The 24,167-nt window shown below is 49.1% G+C and overlaps 1 protein-coding gene across 6 annotated transcripts in view; it reads right to left on the bottom strand.

The window, feature by feature from the left end:
• The window catches only part of dysf (dysferlin, limb girdle muscular dystrophy 2B (autosomal recessive)), a 280,694-nt gene that overhangs the window by 113,032 nt on the left and 143,495 nt on the right, over positions 1-24,167 (bottom strand). For all 6 annotated transcript variants that reach the window (XM_052038414.1, XM_052038407.1, XM_052038430.1 and 3 more), the window contains 5 exons: positions 23,727-23,832; positions 21,885-22,027; positions 10,432-10,605; positions 5,884-5,974; positions 4,201-4,278 (listed from right to left, as the gene is read on the bottom strand). In XM_052038414.1, coding sequence (XP_051894374.1) covers positions 4,201-4,278; positions 5,884-5,974; positions 10,432-10,605; positions 21,885-22,027; positions 23,727-23,832 — 592 coding nt within the window. The remainder of the gene's footprint in view (positions 1-4,200; positions 4,279-5,883; positions 5,975-10,431; positions 10,606-21,884; positions 22,028-23,726; positions 23,833-24,167) is intronic.

Below are 24,167 nucleotides of genomic sequence, written 5' to 3'. Positions count from 1 at the left end.
CACTGTCAATAGGGTTAGGAGCGTTCTAGTTAGTATCCCCAGTAGCACGGAGCCGTGCCTGAACTGAGTCAAGGGGTGGCGGGTATCGTATTGCTTTTCCTTGATTGTCTGTACCCAGTTCGTTGTGTGTGTGTGTGTGTGTGTGTGTCTGTGTGTTTTGAAAGACAGCTTGTGCCACCCTTTGAGGAAAGTTCCAAGGGCTCACAGCCCTCTGCACTTTGCCTTCACCTCTGCCTTACATGGACGGCTCAGCAGGTAGCACTGTTGCTTCACAGACCTGGGTTCGATCCCGACCTCGGGTGCTGTCTGGATGTGTGGAGTTTGCACGTTCTCCCTGTGACCGCGTGGGTTTCCCCCGGGTGCTCCAGTTTCCTCCCACATCCCAAAGGCATTCCAGTCGGTGGGTTAACTGTTTTTTTTTTGTGAATTACCCCGAGTGAAGGGAGATGGTGGGAGAGTTGGGGGTGGAGTCGATGGGAGCGTGACAGAGAATGGGTTACAGGGAAATAAATACGGGAATGGGATTGATGGGAATGCTCTGTGGGATGCCACAGAGTTGATGGACCAAATGGCCTCCCCCTGTATTGCAAAAAATTTGAGTTGTAGATCATAGAGAGATACAACATGGAAAGAGGCCGGTCACCCCATTGCCCGGTCCGACCATCAACCAGCCAGCTACACATTTTCCCATTTCTTTATTCTCCCACCACGGACATTCTCCCTCCTCCCCTCTCCCGTCCGGCAGAAGATGCAAAAGCCTGAGAACGCGTACCACCAGGCTCAAGGACAGCTTCTATCCCGCTGTTATAAGACTCGTGAACGAACTTCTTGTACAATGAGGCAGGCACGGTAGTGGAGTGGTTAGCGTAACGCTATTACAGCGCCAGCAACCCGGGTTCAATCCCGGCCGCTGTCTGTAAGGAGTTTGTACGTTCTCCCCGTGTCTGCGTGGGTTTCCTCCGGGTGCTCCGGTTTCCTCCCACATTCCAAAGACGTATGGGTTAGGAAGTTGTGGGCGTGCTATGTTGGTGCCAGAAGCGTGGCGACACTTGTGGGCTGCCCCCAGAACACTCTACGCAAAAGATGCATTTCACTGTGTGTTTTAATGTACATGTGACTAATAAAGAAATCTTATCTTGATCTCTCAACCTATCTCGTCATGGCCTTGCACCTTGTTGTCTGCCTGCACTGCACTTTCTCTGTAACTGTAACACTTTATTCTACATTCCATTATTGTTTTTCCCCTGTACTACCTCGATGTACTGACGTATGACATGATCTATCTGGATGGCATGCAAAACCATTGTTTTTCCATTAGTATACAAGATAATAAGAGGCATTGATCGAGTGGACAGTCATTTTCCCAGGGTGACAATGGCTAACATGAGGGGACATCATTTTAAGGTGATTGGAGGAAGGTATAAGGGGGATGTCAGGTATAAGGGGGATGTCAGGGATAAGTTTTATTTTTACACAGAGAGTGGTGAGTGCATGGAATGCACTGCCAACAGAGGCTGTGGGGGCAAATACATTAGACACAGACTCTTAGATAGACACATGAATGATAGAGAAATGGGGGGCTATGTGGGAGGGAAGGGTTAGATAAAATGTCGGTACAACATTGTGGGCCGAAGGGCCTGTACTGTGCTGTAATATTCTATGTTTCCACATTCTATGTACCTCGGTACACGTGACAATAATAAACCAATTACCCAATTTAAAGAAAATAAAATGTGCTGGAGGTGTGAGACATTGTTCATTGCTGTCTTTGGGATCTTTCTGTGCACACATGGTCTGCTGGGTTTCCTGCAGTGGACGTGTGGTTACACCTCAACAGTGCGTCACTGGCTGAAGTGCTACGGGATGTCCCGAGAACGTGAAAGGAGCCATTCACCCGGGAATAGCACAGGAATGAAATAATTCCACTGCCTTCAACTAGTCAACAGCACAGTGACAGGCGTTTGGTGCCCCGTCACAGTGCTAAACACTCGGTGTAATCACAGCTGTGTACCGCACTCTGCTCCTGAGATTTGGTTTCACTCACTGCAAAGTACAGCACTCCTTCATCGCAGAACATTTCTACACCGTAGAGGCTGCTGTGGGGCCAAGGACACATAATCTACATGCCAACCAGATGCCCAAAGCCCTACTGACGTTTAAGACCATCAGACATAGGAGCAGAATTAGGCCATTCGGCCCATCGAGTCTGCTCTGCCATTCGATTGTGGCTGATTTATCTTTCCCTCTCAACCTCATTCTCCTGCCTGTACCCCATAACCTTTGATGCCGTTATCAGATTATAAGTTTATTTATTAGTCACACAGTGAAATGCGTCTTTTTGTGTTACTGAGAATGCACTGGGGGCAGCCCACAAGTGTCGCCATGCTTCCCACACCAACATAGCATGCCCACAACTTCCTGACCCGTACGTCTTTGGAATGTGGGAGGCAAACAGAGCACCCGGAGGAAACTCACACAGACAAGGGGAGAACGTACAAACTCCTTACAGACAGCGGCCAGAATTGAACCCAGGTGGCTGGTGCTGTAATAGCGTTACGCTCACGACTGGGCCACCCTTACTAATCAAGAACCTGTCAACCTCCACTTTGAATACACCCAATGACTTGGCCTTCACAGCCATCTGTGGCAACGAATTCCACAGACTCACCACCCTCTGGCTGAAGAAATTCCTCCTCATCTCTGTTCTAAAGGGACGTCCTTCTATTCGGAGGCTGTGCCCTCGGGTCCTAGACCTACCGAATACTGAAAGGCCTGGATAGAGTGGATGTGGAGAGGATGTTTCCATCAGTGGAAGAGTCTAGGACCTGATGAGATCTCCTCTCATCCTTCTAAACTCCAGTGAGTACAGGCCCAGAGCCATCAAACGCTCCTCATACATTAACCTTTTCATCCCCGGGACTATTCTCTGAAACCTTCTCAGGACCCTCTCCAATGCCAGCATGCAAATCCACAACCTTCTTTCCGTACTGCAGGGAACATGCTTCCGTGAAGCATAAATATCAGCGGCAGATAGGGCTTCTGTAGTTGGCCTGGCTCAGAGACCACCACACTCTCTGGATAGTGGCAGCTGGCATTTTGTGTTCCGCTCTGCAGTGGGACCTGAGTGATTGAGCAGTGAGAGACAGGCAGGCGAGTCCGAGGCTAACACCTCATCAGTGCCTGTAAAGTGGCTGCTGGCAGATGCTGTGAAGTCCTACCCCGGACGCATCTTCCCTGAACAAAGGGGATGCTCCTGTCCGTCTGCTGCCCTGCTCCCGGAAGTAGACCTGTTCAAGTCCTGCCATTGATCCAGTTGGGAAGACCTCCAACACTTTTGCCCTGCCAGGTACCTCCATGCCCGTGGTTCCTGTAGCAGGATTCTAAACTCACCTTTCGACATTCATGCTGGATCTGGGCTCAGCCACCCCGTGAACATTCTCCCCGTCACACGGAGTACCCCTCCCACCCACAGCCCTCAGACAACTCCGCCGCAGCTGAAAGAGCTGTGTACCCCTCGCAGTACCACTTACAGCAACATGTATTGGTCCCACTGCCCCGCTCTCTCCCCACAGCCCTGTATCAGTCCCCAAACTAATCCCACTGCCCCGTTCTCTCCCCACAGCCCTGTACAATCTGGGACACAGAATCACTGCCCAAGACCGCAAGAAACCTCAGAGAGTTGTGGACACAGCCCAGTCCATGACACAAACCAGCTTCACCTCCATTGACTCTTGCCTACACTTCCTACTGCCTCGGGAAAGCAGCCAACATAATCAAAGACCCCACCCACCCTGGTCATTCTCTCGTCTCCCCTCTCCTGTCCAAAGATACAAAAGCTCGAGAGCAGGAACCACCAGGATCAAGGACAGCTTCTACCCTGCTGTTATCAGACTCTTAAACATCCCTCTCATACACTAAAGGATAAACTCTTGACCTCCCAATCTACCTCATTATGGCCCTTGCACTTTATTTGTCTGCCTGCCCTGCACTTTCTCTGTAACTGTAACACTTTATTCTGCATTCTGTTTTCCTTTTTACCACCTTGATGTAACCCCGTACGGCATAAGCTTGTCACAGTATCGCGTACATGTGACAATAGTAAAGCAATACGAATAAACCAAATTCGCAGTTATTGCCCATTGGTAATCAACGGGCTCGTGGAAACTGCTTGTGGATGATATAAGGAGCAGTGAAGCCTACCAGAGAAACTGTCCTTGTCCATGGCAATCAGATCTCTGGCTTGGTACAGGTAACAGCGCAGGTGATATCTCGTCCCACCTGGAAACAACACAAGAGGTGGTCATACATGAGACTGCAGATGCTGGAATCTGGAGGTTACACATAATCTGCGGGAGGAACGCAGTGGGTCGAGCAGCGTCTGTTGGTGGGAAAGGAAATGCATCAGGTGGCTATTGGTCAGTAAACCAACAGTCATTGTTCTGCATTCTTCTTGCTCCATAAGTTGGGAGGAGGATATGGGAACCAAGCTCAGTGTGGTGATCCAGGACTATGGGGTGACCCCTCCCATGAGGAAGGGGCTGGTGTTTCTTGTCCGCTCCAAACTGAGATGGGGTCCAGAGACACTATCCTTGACTGGTTTGCTTTGACGGAGGCACCTCAGGCAGGTACATCCCAACGTCAGAACAAGGAAGAGAAATTGGTTGCACACCAGCTCGTTCCATCAAAGCGACTGTGGCTTATCTCCCACACCATATCCCCCCCACTCATCGATCAATCCCTCAATTCTCGATATTGAAACATCCAGCCATACATTCATCAATGCGTACAACCTCGAATGCATTCAGTGACTCCAGATGCAGGATGCTGCCTGGATTAGAGGGCATGTGCCATAAGGAGAAGTTGGACAAACTTGGGTTGTTTTCTCTGGAGCATCAGAGACTGAGGAGAGACCTGACAGAAGTCTTTAAAATTATGAAAGGCACAGATAGGGTAGACACCCAGAGTCTTTTTCCCAGGATAGAAATGTCAAATACTAATGCATTTAAGGTGAGAGGGGGAAAGTTTAAAGGAGCAAGTTTGTTTTACACAGAGAGTGGTGGGTGCCTGGAACAGGCTGCCAGGAGAAGTGGTGGAGGCAGATATGATAGTGGTGTTTAAAAGGCTGTTAGACAGGGAATGGAGGGATATGGTTCACTTGCAGGCAGAAGAGATTTAGTTTAATTTGGCATCATGTTCAGAAGAGACGTTGTGGGCCGAAGGGCCTGTTCCTGTGTTGCATTGTTCGAGGTTCCACATCTCTCTGGCACTGGAAATTCCAGAGTCATGATCCTCTGAGAGAATGTCCTTTCCTCAGAGAGCGATGGGGCCCGGAACAGGCACCCATGGGGAGGAAGGAGTTGAAAGGGAAGCTGGATAACCACACAGGAGGGGGCGGGAGGAGGCTGGTATGGGGGGAGGAGGAGGGGGGAGGAGGATGAGACAGGAGGAGGAGGGGGCTGGTGCAGACACCAGTCAGTGCACCTCCTGCCACTCACTGCGCTACTGAGTGACCTTAGGCCCCAGCACAGACCTGCTGGGCTGAATGGCCTGCAGCTGAATTCCATCACTGCAAGGTGCGTGCTATCGGGGGGGACATGTGGATATTCAGCCTCTGGTGCTCATGGAGAGAGAGAGAACAGGACACAAGTGACACACAGCAAGCTCCACGGGGCCCCTGTGATGGGCACATAACCACAGATACACACACATGTATATCCACTTGCACATGTCTTTATGCAAACACACAAGACACACACACACACTCGAAACACCATGAGCTCAGAATGCCCCATTTCTACACCCTTTTAATCCCTGTTCCCCACCACCCACCCCCCCCCCCCCCCCCCCGACACACGTACTCCCAGAGACAGGACAGGGACTCACTGTCGAAGATGCAGGAGACAGTCGGAGTGTTCACACCAAGGTTGACGGTGGATGGTGTCTTTTCATCATTCTTGTCGTCTGTAACGCCTCCCTGTGAAGCGGAACACAGTCGTCAGGGAGGCAGAGTCGGTACAGGCCAGGGACAAAGCACCAGCTCCTGGAGACCTGAAGGTTCTCATGGGTCATCCCCAATGACCTTTCGCCTCTATCCTGGTCCTCAGGAGGGTTTGAGATTCAGTCGTTACAAGCGATGCTTTCTCCATCTTTCCCCGTCCCTCCTTCTTCCCCGCCCTTCCCCTCCCTGTCTCTCCCCTCCTCCCCATCTCTCCCCCTCCCTCCCCCTTACCCCCTCCCTCCACATCTCTCCCCCTCCTACCCCTCCCTCCACATCTCTCCCCGAGAAGCAGTGAGTGTCGAGGTTCTTTCTACCACAGGAGACCTCTGCGTGACAGACACTCCTGATAATCTCCTGTGATGGCTACAATACTGGTAACATGGTTGTGTGTGTCTGTCTGTGTGTGCATGTTTGTGTGTGTGTGTGTGTGTGTGTGTGTGTGTGTGTGTGTGTGCGCGCGCGCACACGCGTCTGTTGTATGGGTACCACACGTGTTGTGTCTGTGTGCCTTTTTGTGAAGTTACACATATATGCATGTGCATCTGTGTGTTTACAGGCATGAATATGCATGTTTGTGTATCTGCTTTTATGTGCCTGTATGTGTGCGTGCACGAGTCTTCATGTCTGTGTGCGTGCAAAAGTACAAGTTGAACATGTTGCATGCATGTGTGTATGTCCACTTGTGTGCGTGTGTGCAGGCACGGTAGTGTAGCGGTTAACGTAACGCTATTACAGCGCCAGCGACCCAGGTTCAATTCTGGCCGCTGTCTGTAAGGAGTTTGTATGTTCTCCCCGTGTCTGCGTAGGTTTCCTCCGGGTGCTCTGGTTTCCTCCCACATTCCAAAGACGTATGGGTTAGGAAGTTGTGGGCATGCTATGTTGGCGCCGGAAGCGTGGCGACACTTGCAGGCTGCCCCCAGAACACTCTATGCAAAAGATACATTTCACTGTGTGTTTCGATGTACATGTGACTAATAAAGAAATCTTATGTGAGTGTGTTCATGCAGGGGTGCATCTATGCAAGTGACTGTGTGGGTTACGAGTGTGTGTACACTTGTGTGTGCATGAATGCATTTGTGTGTGCATTCCTATGTATGAGAGTAAGGGCTTCTAAGTGTCCAGGTGTGCGTGTGTGCATGTATGTATATTTGCACAAGGGTGTGGTGCATGCATTCGTGTCTGTGGGTGAGAGTGAGTATATGTGCAGGTGTATATGCATGCGTGTATCTGTGTTCATGTATGTGTTGCTCATGTGCACGTGTCAGTGAACAAGACAGGCTCCTGAAGCTGTCCCGAGACCCCCAGGTCCTACATCCAGTGTCCGTCTCTGCCAGTTCACTGGTTTACCGTGTCCATTGGCTGCCCGGCAGTGAGCCCTTGTACTTACACTGAGGACGGGCAGCTCCCACACCTCTCTCACCCGACTCAGCAGGCAACCTCTTGCTGATGTACACCCTGGGGTCCCTTCCTTCCTTACAACCAAACCTCAGCCCCACTGCCCTCGCCTGATGAAACCACAGGACACAAACCCTGGACACAGATGTCACAACCCTGCCTTTCACTGGAGTCAGCCCCCCCAAAGAGTCGACAGTCAGAACATTTATCCCAGGATAGAAATGTCAAATACTAGAGGACATGCATTTAAGATGAGAGGGGGACTATTTAACAGAGATGTGTGGGGCAAGTTTTTACACAGAGAGTGGTGGGTGCCTGGGACAGGCTACCAGGGGAGTTGGTGGAAGCAGATACGATAGAGGCGTTTAAGAGGTTTTTAGACAGACACATGAATGTGCAGGGAATGGAAGGATGTGGATCACGTGCAGGTAGAAGAGATTTAGTTTAATTCAGCATCAGGTTCAGCACAGACATTGTGGGCCGAAGGCCCTGTTCCTGTGCTGTACTGTTCTGTGTTCTATGTGGGTGAGGGAGAGAGCGAGGCAGTGAGAGAGAGGGCATGCTGGTCAACAGTTGGAAAAATGAGCTTTCCACGGACGTGCAGAGACTGGAAGAGATTGTCAGCCCCACGGCCCAGTCAACACATCAGTCCCTTTTCCCTCACCCAACCTGTGGCAGCAAGCTCCCATTTCCAAACCACCGCATAACATGTTCTGTGTAGTCAGGATAAGCCCATCCACTCATTGCAGCTGGCACTCAGTCAAGGTAAATATTATACTTTTTTGTAAACTAAATTAGAACCATTTAGAGTGTTTCTGTTGAACACAGACCTGTGGCCCCCCCAGAAGGGAAATGGGGAGGAGGGTAGCAGGAACTACAAGGCTACCCCAGGTTCCCACAGCAGAACATCTAAACACCAGAGAACATAGAACAGTGCAGCACAGGAACAGGCCCTTCGGCCCACCGTGTCTGTACTGACCATGACACCAATTTAAACTAATCCCATCTGCCTGCAGATGGTCTATATCCCTCCGTTCCCTGCCTGTTCACATGCCTGTCTAAATGCCTCGTATCCATTGCCATCATACCTGCTTCCACCACTTCCCCTGGGAGCCTGTTCCAAGCACCCACCACTCTCTGTGTAAGGTGACTGCCTCATAAATCTCTATTTAAACTTTCCCCCTCTCAGCTTAAACCTATGCCCTCTAGTATTGGACATTTCTTCCCTGGGGAAAAGATTCTGACTGTCTACCCTATCGATGCCTCTCATAATTTTATAAACTTCTATCAGGTCTCCTCTCAGCCTCGACACTCCAGAGAAAATAATCCAAGTTTGTCCAACCTCTCATTATTGCTATTATTCTCCAATCCAGGCAATACCTTGGTGAACCTCTACTGAACCCTCTCCAAAGCCCCAGAGCCTCCCTATGGTGTTGCAAACTGAACGATACATAATGCTCCAAATGTGGTCTAACCAAAGTTTTATACAGCTGTAACATGCCTTTCAACTTTTATACTCAATACACCAATGCAAGCATGCTGTACACCTTTTTTAAAAACCTATCCACTTGTGTTCCACTTTCAGGGAGCTATGGACTTGTACCACAAGATCCATCTGTACATCAGAACTCTAAAGGGATATTCTAAAGTAGTGGACTCTGCCCAATACATCACGGGCACATCCCTCCCCACCATCAGGAGTATCTACAGGAGACGCTGCCTCAAGAAGGCAACATCCATCATCAAAGATCCCCACCATCCGGGCCATGACATCTTCTCGCAGCTCCCATTGGGCAGGAGGTACAGAAGCCTGAAGTCCCACACCACCAGGTTCAGGAACAGCTACCTCCCTTCAAACATTCAGTTCTTGAACCAACCGGCACAACCGTAATCACTACCTCAATATAGCAACACTATGACCACTTTGCACTAAAATGGACTTCATTTTTTTTCTAATTGTGTTCTTTCTTGTAAAAATTGTGTATAATTAATGTTTAGTTTATGTTTTTCTTGTGAATGTTGTGTATCTGATGCTATGTGCCTGTGATGCTGCTGCAAGTAAGTTTTTCATTGCACCTGTGCACACACAGACTTGTGCAGATGACAATAAACTCAACTTTGACTTGACAAGGGACCTCAGATGCTGGAATCTGGGGCAAGAAAGCAAAATGCTGAAGGAATTCAGCGGGTCAGTTCCTCCAGCCTTTTGTTTTTTGCTCAATACTCCAAAGTGTCCTGTCATTTACGATACACTTTCCTCTTGCAACACCTCACGCTTGTCCAAACTCCATCTGCCATTTCTCCGCCCAAATCTCCAACTGATACCATCCTGCTGAATCCTTAGACAACCTTCCTCACTATCCACAGCTCCACCAACTTTCGTCATCTGCAAACTTACTATTCAGACCACCTACACTTTCATCCATATATAATCACGAACAGCAGAGGTCCCAGCACTGATCTCTGCAGAACACCACTGGTCACACACCTCCAATCAGACAAACACCACTGCAGAGAATAAAGTAGTTAAAAGAAAATTGCCAAGTGTTGGCGAGAGAGCGGGGCAGTTGGATTAGTTTGGGGACTGATACAGGGCCGTGGGGACAGAGTCGGGTGGTGGGATTAGTATTGGAATTGCTGCAGGGCTGTGGGGAGAGTAGGATTAATTTGGGATTGACACAGGGCTGTAGGGAGGGAGTGGGGCAGTGGGATTAATTTGGGATTGATGCAGGGCTGTGGGAAGAGAACGGGGCACTGGGATTAGGTTGATGTGGGAGGGGGGGTGGCGATGAGTTGAATAGGTACTAGGGGGTGTTGATTGGTGAGCTGGACATGTGCAGTTGTTGTCTAGCAGTGGAGCAGTAACAACGGAAAGGTCCGAGGTTGTATCCTGGGGTCTGGCCCTTATGCGTGGTTACGGGAGGGGGCAGGTGGTGAAGTGGGGGAGCTCAGCCACTACCAGGGCCCCGGCAATGACAGACATCCTCTGGAGCCCCAGCCCCCTTTCGGAGGTGGGGGTCGGGGTGTTGACCACTCACCAGTGCTCCCTCCAGGGCGAAGACAGCAGACGGGCCGGCCTTCTCAAGCGGCTCCATGCGCCGTCTCCATCGCCGCCTCCGGAACGTGTCCGTCTTCCGCTGCTTCAGGTGGAACTTCCAGCCAAACAGGGACGCGTACTCCCAGCCTTCGCTCTCCACATCCTCCACCTTGGTCTGCAGGACAGAGACACAAGAACCAGCTCAAAACCTCTGCTCTCCCCCCCACCCCCCCCCCCCAAGGACACCACTCAGCCCACACCACTGGGGCTGCCCCTTTGCAGGGGTGATCCACTCAGTCCCAGTTCCCAACCCTTTACCCTCTCCTCACGGAACTCATACCAACAGGGTGACAGGGAGCAGATTCCAAAGAAATTAGATAAATTGGAAAAAAAAACTCACGAGACCACCACAGAAGTTTTGTATTCAGTTCTGGTCGCCCCATTACGGGAAGGGTGTGGCGGCTTTGGAGAGGGTGCAGAAGAGGTTCACCAGGATGCTGCCTGGATTAGAGGGTATGAGCTATAAGGAGAGGTTGGACAAACTTAGGTTGTTTTCTCTGGAGCGGCGGGAGGCTGAGGGGAGACCTGACAGAGGTTTAGAAAATGGTGAGAGGCACAGATAGAGTAGACAGCCGGTATCTTTTTTTCCCCAGGGCTGAAATGTCTAATACTAGGGGGCATACATTTAAGGTGGGGGGGGGGGGGGTAAGTTCAAAGGAGATGAGTGGGCCAAGTCTTGTTTTAGAGAGTGGTGGGTGCCTGGAATGTGCTGCCAGGGGTGGGGGTGGAGGTGGAGGCATATACGATGGAGGCGTTTAAGAGGCTCTTAGGTAGAGACATGAATATGCAGAGAATGGAGGGGTGTGAATCATACAGAGACAGAAGAAATTATGTGTCATTACCTTAATTAGGTCAGCACAACATCGTGGGCCGAAGGGCCTGTTCCTGTGCTGTACTGTTCTATGTTCTATTAAGAAAGAGGTGTACTGTAGGCCATTCCTCCCCCCCATACTTTCCCCCATTCCATGAGATCATAGCTGACCTTCTCCCTCAGCAGCACTTTCCTGAACTCACCCCTTTGCTTCCATTAGAGTTACAGAGTCACACAGCACGGAAACAGGCTGTTTGGCCCAACTGGTCCATGCTGACCACAATGTCTATCTGAGCTAGTTCTATTTACCCACATTTGGCCCATATCCCTCTGAACCTTTCCTATCCATGTACTTGTCTTTTAAATGTTGAGGTTGTGTCCACCTCCACCACTTCCTCTGGCAGCTTCAGTTGGGAAGCTGGAGGAGGTCACAGAGCTGGGTCCGGGCAAGGCCATGGAGAGGCTTGAACACAAGGACAGCACAGTGGTGTAGCTGGTAGAGATGCTGCCAGCAACCCAGGTTTGATCCCAACCTCGGGTGCTGTCTGTGTGGAGTTTGCATGCTCTTCCTGTGACAGCGTGGGTTTCCTCTGGGTGCTCCGGTTCCCTCCCACATTCTAAAGATGCGCAGTTCATTAGGTTTATTGGCCACTATAAATTGCCCCTTGTGTGTGGGGAAGGGGTAGAATCCGGGAGGAGTTGATGAGAATGTGGGGAGAATGAAATGCGATCAGAGCAGGATTAGTGCAAATGGGTTGCTGATTGTCAGCACAGACTTGATGGGCTGAAGGGCCTGTTTCTTGAGCTGGATTACTTCATGAACAGGAATTTCAAAATCTTGGTTTACCCAAGGGTCAGCATAAAGTGTGGAGGTCACTGGGGAAACAGGGCAGTGAGAGTTAGAACATAGGCAATAGAAGTTTGGATGAGAGGTTTATGGAGGTGGCTGAGGCAGATGGACCCATTGTCTTTGGAAATCTCGTGTTGAAGCTCATGATCTATATGTACATCAAGAGCAAGAGGATAACTAGGGGGTGGGGGGGGTAGGACCCCTCAAGGATAAAGGAGGGAACGTGCTTGGAGGCAGAGGATGCGGATGAGGTCCAAAATGGGTACATTGTGTCAGTATTTACCAAGCAGACATGGAGGAAAGTGAAAGTAAGTGTGCGGCGTGCAAATATGCTTGGGTATTTTGAGATAAAAAAAGAGCTAGTGTTGAGTTTCTTTAAAAACATGAAGGTGGATGGCCCCTGGGCCTGATGGGATATACCCCAGGTTATTGAGAGAGGCAAGAGACGAGACTGCTGGGGCCTTTTCCAAGATCTTTGTGTCCTCTCCAGCCACAGGCGAGGTCCCGGAGGCCACGTGAGTAGCCAGTGTTGTTCCGTTATTCAAGAGGGGAAATAGGAATAATCCAGGAAACTGTAAACTGGTGAGTCTCATGACGGTGGTAGGGAAGTTACTGGAGAGGATTCTTAGGGATAGGACTTATGAGCATTTGAAAAACCATGTCCTAATTAGGGACAGTCAGCATGGCTTTGTGCAGGGCATGTCGTGCCTTAGTTTTTTTGAGTTTTTTGAGGAGGTGACGAGGGTGATTGATGAGGGTAGAGCTGTGGATGTTGTCTACCTGGATTTTAGTAAGGCGTTTGACAAGGTGCCTTATGGGAGGCTCATCCAGAAGATTAAGATGCACGGGAACCAGGGTGCATTGGCCGTTTGGATTCAGAATTGGCTTGCCCATAGAAGGATGGTGGTCGATGAGACTTATTCTGGCTGGAGGTCCGTGACTAGGGATCACGGATCCATACTGGGACCTCTACTGTTTATAATATATATAAAAATGACACGGATGAAAATGTGGATGGGTGGGTTAGTGAGTTTGCAGATGATACGAAGATTGGTGGTGTTGTGGATAGTGCAGAAGTCTGGCAAAGGATACAGCAGGATATAGAATGTTAACACAGTACAGGCCCTTTGGCCCACAATGCTGTGCCAACATTTTATCCTGCTCAAAAATCTATCTCACCCTTCCCTCCCACATAGCCCTCCATTTCTCCATTTCATGTGGCTATCTAAGAGTCTCTTAAATGTCCCTAATGCATCTGCCTCCACAACCTCTGCCGGCAGTGCGTTCCATGTACCCACCACTCTCTGTGTGAAAAACTTACCCCTAACATCCCGCCTGTACTTTCCTCCAATCGCCTTAAAATTATACCCCCTCGTGTTAGCCATTGTCGCCCTGGGAAAGTCTCTGGCTGTCCACTCAATCTATGTGTCTTATCACCTTGTACACCTCTATCAGTTCACCACTCATCATCTTTTGCTCCAAAAGGAAGGGAAAAGCCCTAGCTCGCTCAATCTATCCCAATAAGACACGCTCTCCAATCCAGGCAGCACCCTGGCAAATCTCCTCTGCACCCTCTCTAAAGCTTCCACATCCTTCCTATAGTGAGGCGACCAGAACTAAACACAATACTCTAAAGGTGGTCTAACCAGAGTTCTATAGAGCTGCAACATCACCTGGCAGCTCTTGAACTCAATACCCCGACGAATGAAAACCAACACTCCATACTCCTTCTTAACAACCCTATCGACCTGTGCGGCAACTTTGAGGGATCTATGGACTTAGACTTCAAGATCCCCCTTTCCTCCACACTGCTAAGTCCTGCCATTAACCCTGTATTCTGCCCTCAAATTCAACCTTCTAAAGTGCATCACTTCACACTATTCTGAGTTGAACTTCATCTGCCACTTCTCAGCCCAGATCTGCATCCTATCAGTCCTGTTGTAATCTACAGCAACCTTCTGCACTATCCACAACACCACCAACCTGTGTATCATCAGCAAACTTACTAACCCGCCCTTCCACATCCTCATCCAAGTCATTCATAAAAATCACAAAGAGCAGGGGTCCCAGAACAGATCCCTGCAGAACACCACTGGTCACCGACCTCTAGGCAGAATACGTTCCATCTACCACCACCCTCTGTCTTCTATGGGCAGACCAATTCCAGAGCATCTGGAGTATTGCATTCAATTCTGGTCGCCCCATTATAGGAAGGATGTGGAGGCTTTGGAGAGAGTGCAGAAGAGGTTCACCAGGATGTTGCCTGGATTAGAGGGCACGCGCTATAAGGAGAGGTTGGGTGAAAAAGTTGCCCCTCAGGTTCCTTTTAAATCTTCCCGTCACCTTAAACCTACGACCTCTAAGTTCTAGGTCCTGATAAAGGGTCTTAGCTGGAAACGTCAACTGTTTATTTCCCTCCACAGATGCTGCCTGACCTGCTGAGTTCCTCCAGCACTTTTTGTGTATTGCTCCAGATTCCAGCATCTGCAGAATTCCTTGTTGCCACCTCTAGTTCTTGATTCCCCAACCCTGGGAAAAAGTGCATTCACCTGATCTATACCTCTCATGATTATATACACCTCTATAAGATCACCCCTCAGTCTCCCACACTACAAGGAATAAAGACCTGAACTGTTCAACCTCTCCCTATAACTCAAGCCCTCGAGTCCTGGCAACATCCTCGTAAATCTACATTTGATGATGGAGACCGGACTTGAAGGAAGAGATCTCAGAAGGACCAGGGAAGGAGGAGGATTTTAATATCGAGGCGATGATTGACCATTAAGCCAGCAGTAAGAGTTACCGAGTAGTGGGGCCATACAACATAGATACAGGCCCTTCGGCCCAACCTGTCCATGCCGACCACATTGTCCACCCATCATCCTGATTTCCTGCGTTCGGCCCAAATCCCTCCAAGCCCTGCCCCTCTTTGTACCTATCCAAGTGCTTCTGAAATAATATTGCACCTGTCTCACCCACTTCCTCTGGCAGCTCGTTCTATACACTCACCACCCTCTGCATGAAAAAGTTTCCCCTCAGGTCCTTTTTAAAACTTTCCCTTCTCACCCTAAATCTATGCCCCCTAGCTTTGGGCTCCCTTGCCCTGGGGAAAAGACTGTTACCGTCCACCTTTCTCTATGCCCTAGTTGATAGGAAGGCGTGACGTAATGTTAGGGGAGAGGCAGCAGGGATGTGGATGACCACTTTGTGGGGGTAAGAGGTGGAGAGCCAGATGTGAGAGTGCTGGTGCAGTCAAGTCCTGAGGTGATGGATGAGGGTTTTCCCAGCAGTTGCACCACAACAGGGCCAGCAGGTGATGTGGCAGTGGTATTGGTATTGGTTTATTATTGTCACTTATACAGAGGTACAGTGAAAAACTTGTCTTGCATACCAATCGTACAGGTCAATTCATTACAACAACAGAATACTGAGTAAAGTGTCATAGCTACAGGGAAGTGCAGTGCAGGCAGGCAGACAATAAGGTGCAAGGTCATAACGAGGTAGATTGTGAGGTCAAGAGTCCATCTCATCGATTGAGGGAACCGTTCAATAGTCTTATCACAGTGGGGTAGAAGCTGTCCTTAAGTCTGGTGGTACGTGCCCTCAGGCTTCTGTATCTTCTGCCTGATGGGAGAGGGGAGAAGAGAGAATGACGCGGGTGGGTGGGGTCTTTGATTATGTTGGCTGCTTCACCAAGGCAGTGAGAGGTAAAGACAGAGTCCATGGAGGGGAGGCTGGTTTCCGTGATGTGCTGGGCTGCGTCCACAACTCTCTGCAGCTTCTTGCGGTCCTGGGCAGAGCAGTTGCCGTACCAAGCTGTGATGCATCCAGATAGGATGCTTTCTATGGTGCACTGATAAAAGTTGGTGAGTGTCAAAGGGGACAAGGCAAATTTCTTTAGCCTCCTAAGGAAGTAGAGGTGCTGGTGAGCTTTCTTGACCGTGGCGTCTACGTGGTTGGACCAGGACAGGCTAATGGTGATGTTCACGAGTTTGGTCTGTGAGAGAGGGATGGGGATGGAGGGAGGTTAAGGAGGTACTCAGTAGGAAGAATCAAATGGCAGACTCTTATCTAAATGGATTAGAGGGTATGAATTATAAAGGAGAGGTTGGATAAACCTGTATTTGGGTTCTCTGGAGCGTTGGTAGTTGAGGGGAGACCTGATGGAAGGTTATAACATTTTGAGAGGCTTAGATAGGGCAGACAGTCAGTCTTTTTCTTAAAGTAGAAATGTCAAATACTAGCACAGTGGTCAGCATGGACTGGTTGGGCCAAAGGGCCTGTATCCATGCTGTATTGGACTATGACTAGAGGGTGTGCATTTTAGGTGAGAGGGGCAATGTTTGAAGGAGATGTGTGGGGCAAGTTTTTTTTCTACAGCCAAGAGGGGCAGGCACAGTAGTGTAGCGGTCAGCATAACGCTATTACAGCGCCAGCGACCTGGGTTCAATTCCGGCCGCTCTCTGAAAGGAGTTTGTATGTTCTCCCTGTGTCTGCGTGGGTTTCCTCCCACATTCCAAAGACGTACGGGTTAGTAGGTTAACGTGGGTGCAATTGGGTGGCGCGGGCTCGTTGGGCCAGAAGGGCCTGTTACCGTGCTGTAAAAATAAAGTTTTAAAGAGTGGTGGGTACCTGGAACGGGCTGCCAGGTGTGGTAGTGGAAGCAGATACGATAGTGGCTTCTCAGAGGCTTTTAGACAGGCACATGAATACGCAGTAAACGGAGGGATATGGATCATGTAGACGGGATTATTTTAAATTGGCATTATTGCCAGCACAGACATGGTGGGCTGAAGGGCCTGTTCCTGTGCTGTACTGTTCTGTGTAACAGAGAAAGCTTGCAGATGAGCCTAGTAGAGAGGGATCCACATACACCTGGGCATGAATCATTAAGTAATAGCAGGCAGGTACATCCAGGTGGTTAGGAAGTCGCATTAATTGCCACAGGGTTGGAGGTTAGAAATAGGGAAATACAAGTGTACAGGGTGTTGGCTTAGATCTATATTCTTTGGAGTTAATAAGAACGAATGAGGGGTGATCTCATTGAGACAGACAAGACCCTGAGAGATGTCGAGGTGTCTCCACAAGAACAGTGCGGAACAGGCCCTTCGAGTGGAAGAATCTTGCGGGGGGGACAGTTACAAGACTGAAGGGGCAGTCAGTTAACACTGAGGTGTGTAGGAACTTCTCGCAGAGGGGGGTGAATTCCTCATCCATCCCTGATTGCCCCAAGGTGAGGAGATATTTAAAAGTCACGTTGTTGGGACTGGAGTCACATATCGGCCAGATTGTAGATTCCCTTTCCTGAAGGATCTCAGACGGGTTTTTCTACAATCCAGTGATATCACTGTCCTTGTGACTGGCTGAATTCCAAATTCAGTCAGTGAGCTGGATTTAACTTCTCCAGTTGCACTGGTGGGATTTGAACTGCTGTCTCCGGGAGTCTCCAGCTGCTGATCATGTAACCTAACCACTCCACTGGTGTCCCCCATCACTACCATCAGAGAGTGAGGGATCAGTGATGCAAAATATCTCAAAAGAGAAAAAAAACAATTGGAGTCATTGAATGATACAGCACAGAGACAGGCCCTTCGGCCCAACTGGTCCATGCCGACCAAGATTCCCATCTAAGCTAGTCCCGTTTGCCCGCGTTTGGCCCATATCCCTTTGTTACTGGTATTGGTTTAATATTGTGACTTGTACCGAGGTACAGTGAAAAGCTTGTCTTGCATACCGATCGTACAGATCAATTCATTACTCAGTGCAGTTACATTGAGTTAGTACAGAGTGCAGTGATGTAGTACAGGTAAAAACAATAATAGCACAGGGTAAAGTGTCACAGCTACAGAGAAAGTGCAGTGCAATAAGGTGCAAGGTCATAACAAGGTAGATTGTGAGGTCAGAGTCCATCTCATTGTACAAGGGAACTGTTCAATAGTCTTATCACAGTGGGGTAGAAGCTGCCCTTAAGCCTGGTGGTACGTGCCCTCAGGCTCCTGTATCTTCTACCCGATGGAAGAGGAGAGAAGAGAGAATGTTTAAACCTTTCCTATCCATGTACCTGTCCGAGTACCATTTAAAATGTACCCTCCTCAACCACTTCCTCTGGAGGCTCATTCCATATACTGACCACCTTCTGGGTGAAGAAGTTTCCCCGCAGATTCCTATTAAATCTCTCCCCTCTTACCTTAAACCTGTGCCCTCTAGTTCTTGATTCCTCAACCCTGGGTAAAGGACTGTGTGCATTCACTCTAACGATGCCCTTCATAATTTTATACACCTCTTTAAGATCACCCCTCAGTCTCCTGTCCCAACCTCTCTCCAAATAACTGCACACCCGGTGCTACAGGGCCAGCAGATGATTTGGAGGCTTCGGAAAGGGTGCAGGAAAGGTTCACCGGGATGCTGCCTGGATTAGAGGGTATGAGATACAAGGAGAGGTTGGATAAACTTGGGTTGTCTTCTCTGGAGCAGCGGAGGCTGATAGAAGTTTATAAAATCATGAGAGGCACAGATAGGTTAGTCAAGTCAGAATCTTCTTCCCAGGGTAGAACTGTCAAATACTAGAGGACATGCACTTAAGGGGAGAGGGGGAAAGTTTAAAGTAAATGTATGAGGAAAGTTTTCTCCCTCCACAGAGAGCGATGGGTGCCTGGAACGGGCTGCCGGGGGAGGTGCTGGAGGCAGGTACAATAGTAACATCTACATTTAGACAGGTACATGGAACAGGTAGGGATTGGAGGGATATAGCTTGTGTGCAGGCAAATGGGATTAATTTGGATTGAAATCATGGTCAGCACAGACATTATGGGCCAAAGGGCCTGCTTCTGTGCTGTACTGTTCCAAGTTCTACAAACTCTATGGGATCTCAACTTGCGTTGACTTTAGCACATGGAAATTGACCAAGTCCTCCCAAACTGTTTTTTAAATCACTCTGTTTCCGAAGCTATCATTAAATCAACCTCGCAGGCATTCCAGTTTCTCCCATTAACTGTGGAGTTTTCCAACAATACTTGGCTTGGTTGACTGAGGCATTTGTTGGGTTCATTGGCCGACACTGACCCCCAGTGGTTCACAGTGGAGTTACATAATACCCGGTGCAAATTCACCACAGGAAAAGGGAAAATTTCGCAAATTCAGGGTGCCCCAGAGCGAACAGTCTCAAATTATTTTTTTTACCAAATGGCGCAGACAATTTGTGCACAGCAAGCTCCCACAAACAGCAATGCAATAGTGGCCGTGTATTCTGATTTTACTGATATTGAGTTGCAGAGTCCATCAACCCATCTACAGTCCAGGCGAACCCCACATCACAGCTGTTCGGGTTATGGAAATACGCCCTTACAAAATTCACAGATCACTACCCAAAAATTTCAGATATGCAATAAAATTCACTCTCACTAAATTTTTATGAAAGTAAATAAATGTCAGCAAAAGAGAGCTGGTCATTGATTTCATGAAAAGGGGCAGTGTACATGCACCTGTCTACATCAATGGTGCTGAGGTCAGGAGGGTTGAGAGCTTCAATTTCCTAGGAGTGAACATCACCAATAGCCTGTCCTGGTCAAATCACGTAGACACCATGGCCAAGAAAGCTCACCAGCGCCTCTACTTCCTCAGGAGGCTAAAGAAATTTGGCATGTCCCCTTTGACACTCACCAACTTTTATCAATGCACCATACAAAGCATCCTATCTGGATGCATCACAGCTTGGTACGGCAACTGCTCTGCCTGGGACCGTAAGAAATGGCAGAGAGTTGTGGACACAGCCCAGTCCGTCAGGGAAACCAGCCTCCCCTCCTTGGACTCTGTATACACCTCTCGCTGCCTTGATGAAGCAGCCAGTATAATCAAAGACCCCACCCACCCAGGTCATTCTCTCTTCTCCCCTCAGGCAGAAGATACAGGAGCCTGAGGGCACATACCACCAGGCTCAAGGACAGCTTCTATCCCATGGTGATAAGACCATTGAATGGTTCCCTTATATGATGAGATAGACCCTTGACCTCACAATCTACCTTGTTATGACCTTGCACCTTATTGTCTACCTGCACTGCACTTCCCTGTAGCTGTGACACTGTACTCTGTTATTGTTTTCCCCTGTACTACTGCAATGCACTGTGTAATGAATTGACCTGTACGATCGGTATGCAAGACAAGTTTTTCACTGTACCTCGGTACATGTGACAATAATAAACCAATAGCAGGGAGATCTCGCCAGCTTTCCTTGATGTATTTGCCCTGCGACGTTTTATATCTTCCCGACAGCAAAGATGCCTGTTGCCAGCGCAGAAAGACACACCATGGACGCCACAGCACTCCCGGAGTAGGAAATAAATGACTTGCAGCCTTTGGAAAAGCTTCAGAGACTGATCCTCCCTGGATGTGGGACATCAGGTCCTTCTCATAACAGAAAGACCCTGGACACAGCTCACTCCCCCCCCATCTTGGAGTGTTGCGTGCAGTTCCGGTCGCCAAGCTAGAGGAAGTGTGTCATTCAGCAGGAGAGGGCGCAGAAAAGATTCACCAGGATGTTACTGGGACTGGAGGGCTAGAGTTATAAGGAGAGGTTGGACAGGCTGGGCCTGTTTTCCCCGGAGTGAAGGAGGCTGAGGGGTGACCTTATAGAGGTTTATAAAATCATGAGGGGCACAGGTAAGGTGGATGGTTCCAGTCTTTTTTCCAGGGTAGAGGAGTCAAAAACTAGAGGGCAGAGGTTTGAGGTGAGCGGGGAAAGATTTAAAGGGGACCGGGGGGAAAGTTTTACACACAGAGAATATATGGAATGAGCTGCCAGAGGAAGCAGTAGAGGTGGGTACAAATACAACATTTAAAAGACACTTGGACAGATACATGGAGAGGACAGGTTTAGAAGGTCTTGGGCCAAATGCGGGCAAATGGGGCTAGCTCAGGTGGGCGATTTGGTCGATACTGTCGGATCCAGTTACTTTCGAATCTGCAGGATCTTTCAGGAGTCCAAGGATGAGCTGAAAACAACTTGGTGCTCCCCAGAGTTTTATTGGAAAAGTTTAAAACAAAGAAACAGTCTCCTTTTCTACTAGGAGATGAGCCAAGACAAAGGAACTAAAATGAGCCAGGGCCAGGGGGAAGAGAGCGAGAACAAGATAAGCAAGAGAGAGATTAACAAAAAACGACACCTTTTATACCCGAGATTAGAGGTACTCCTTAGCTAACAATAGTCCAATCAGAAAACTTATTCACTACCTGTGGCAAAACCAACCAATGAGAAAACATGTATTCACCTGATGGACGAACCAATTGAAGGAAGGTATAAGGGGGATGTCAGGGGTAAGTTTTTTTTACACAGAGAGTGGTGGGTGTGTGGAACGCACTGCCGGCAGAGGTGGTGGGGGCAGATACATTGGGGACGTCTAAGAGACTCTGAAATAGACACATATAGAGAAATGGAGGGCTATGTTGAAGGGAAGGGTTAGATAGATCTTAGAGCAGGATAAAATGTCGGCACAACATTGTGGGCCGAAGGGCCTGTACTATGCTGTAATATTCTATGTAATAAGCTAAAAAGTGGTTATACCTTGTGCAACCACTTGAGGTGTGTTAAACACTATACATGTTAAAAAAAAACTACTACTTAAAACAGTCAAATCCAACAGCATGGACGAGCTGGACAGAAGAGTCTACAAGGCTCCAACCCCCTTATCTCGCCACTCTTCAGGCCTGCTCCGTCCCTCGCACCGCGTCACACACTCACCTTGCGAAGCGCGTCCATCTGTTTGAAGTCCCTCCGCCGCATCCGCACCCATCGGCGCCTCCTGTTGGTGTGGTACATCTTCTCGGCTGGCGACCAGGTCTTGGGCTTCCGGTCCGGGGGGATGGTGAATCCGTACTCCCAGCCTGCACGGGGGAGGAGGTGACAGGAATGGTCTCACCCATACCACACCTTTCCCCGACACCGGGCAACACGCAGCACACAACCCCCACATATCGAGCCTCACTCCCATCTATCCCCCTCCACAGACGCTGCCTGACCTGCCGAGTGTTTCCAGCAGCTTCTGTTTTTATTTCAGTTTACCTGCGGTTGTTCACTTTTAACTTAGAACAGTACAGCACAGAAACAGGCAACATCCGTCATCAAAGATCCCCACCATCCGGGCCGTGCCCTCTTCTCACAGCTCCCATCGGGCAGGAGGTACAGAAGCCTGAAGTCCCACACCACCAGGTTCAGGAACAGCTACTTCCCTTCAACCAGTCGGTTCTTGAACCAACCGGCACAACCCTAATCACTGCCTCAGTATCGCAACACTATGACCACTTTGCACTCAAATAGTTTCTAATTGTGTTTTTTCTTCTATAATTGTATAACTTACGTTTTTCTTGAGAATGTTGTGTCTCTGATGCTGTGTGCCTGTGATGCTGCTGCAAGTAAGTTTTTCATTTCACCTGTACACACATGGACGTGCATGTGTACATGGTGCACATCCCTCCATTCCCTGCCTATTCACTAGTCTATCTAACAGCCTCTTAAACCCCCCCTATCGTATCTGCCTCCACCACCACCCCTGGCAGCGCATTCCAGGCACCCACCGCTCTCTGTGTAAAAAACCTGCCCTGCACACCTCCTTTAAACTTTCCCCTTCTCACTTTAAATGCATGTCCTCCAATACTTGACATTTTGACCCTGGGAAAAGATTCTGACTGTCCACCCTATCTGTGCCTCTCAGAATTTTATAAACTTCTATCAGGTCTCCCCTCAGCCTCCAATGCTCCAGAGAAAACAACCCAAGTTTGTCCAAACTCTCCTTATACACATGCCCTCTAATCCAGGCAGCATGCTGGTGAACTTCTGCACCCTCTCCAAAGTCTTCACATCCTTCTTGTAATGAGGTGACCAGATCTACACACAATACTGCAAATGTGGCCTCACCAAAGTTTTATACAGCTGCAAAGTGACTTTCTTACTCTTATTCTCAATGTCCCAACCAATGAAGGCAAGCACCCACATTCATTCTTTACTACCCTATCTACTTGTGCGGCCACTTGCAGGGAGCTGTGGACTCGGACCCCGAAATCCCTCCGTACGTCAGTGCTGTTAAAGGTCCTGATAGTAACTGTATACTTTCCCCCTACAATTGATCTTCCAAGGTGCCACATTATGTTAATGGTCCAAAATGAGCATTAAAGGCAAGTTAGCAACAACTCTCAGGTGAGAACTTAAGCCCATTCACACACCCAGACTTGGACCTTCACCCCGCACAACTCCCCACTCTCTCCTCCCACCCACACCAACCACTGGGGGCAGCTAGTCAGAGGAATGGTTTATGAATACGATTACTGCATCATTTGCTTAACTTGCCACAACATCGTGGGCTTGTTCCTGTGCTGTACCCTCCATAACTGCCTTCGATCAGGGACAATAAAGGAGGAGCTATAAATGCTGGCATTGGGAATGATGGGAAGAGGGAGGATGCGAGGTGCTGGGAGGGAGAATGAAGAGGAGATGGAGAATGAATCTCCATTCCAAACCGAGGAAGGTGTCAAATGAAGGAATGCTTCCCCACGCCCTGCACCTCCCCCCAGCTCAACCCCCATGTACCTTGTTCATCAACAGCTCTGTTGAGGTCAGTGGACCACTCCGTGTCCTCCCACTTCCAGCCCCCTGGGCACTCAATGTCGTCCTTCGGAAGAACTTTCTCTCCATTCTGTAACAGGAAGGATTTCCATTACCACCTCGCTTGCTCTGATACCAAACCTCTGACCCAAGCAACTCCAAAGAGTCCAGGATTCTATGAGGACAAACTGGGGTTGTTTTCTCTAGAGCAGTGGCGGCTGAGGGGAGATTTGACAGAAGTTTATAAAATTATGAGAGGCACAGATAGAGTAGACAGCTGGTATCTTTTTCTCAGGATTGAAATGTCTAATTCTAAAGGGCATACAAGTTGAGAGGGAGGCAAGTTCAAAGGAGATGTGAGGGGCTAGCTTTTAAACAGAGTGGTTGGTGCCTGGAATGCGCTGTCAGGGGTGAAGGCAGGTATGA

This window comes from Pristis pectinata, chromosome 2 (assembly GCF_009764475.1).
Source record: "Pristis pectinata isolate sPriPec2 chromosome 2, sPriPec2.1.pri, whole genome shotgun sequence".
Classification (NCBI taxonomy): domain Eukaryota; kingdom Metazoa; phylum Chordata; class Chondrichthyes; order Rhinopristiformes; family Pristidae; genus Pristis; species Pristis pectinata.
Note: the sequence above shows the minus strand (reverse complement) of the source record. Positions and strands in the feature narration are given on the sequence as shown.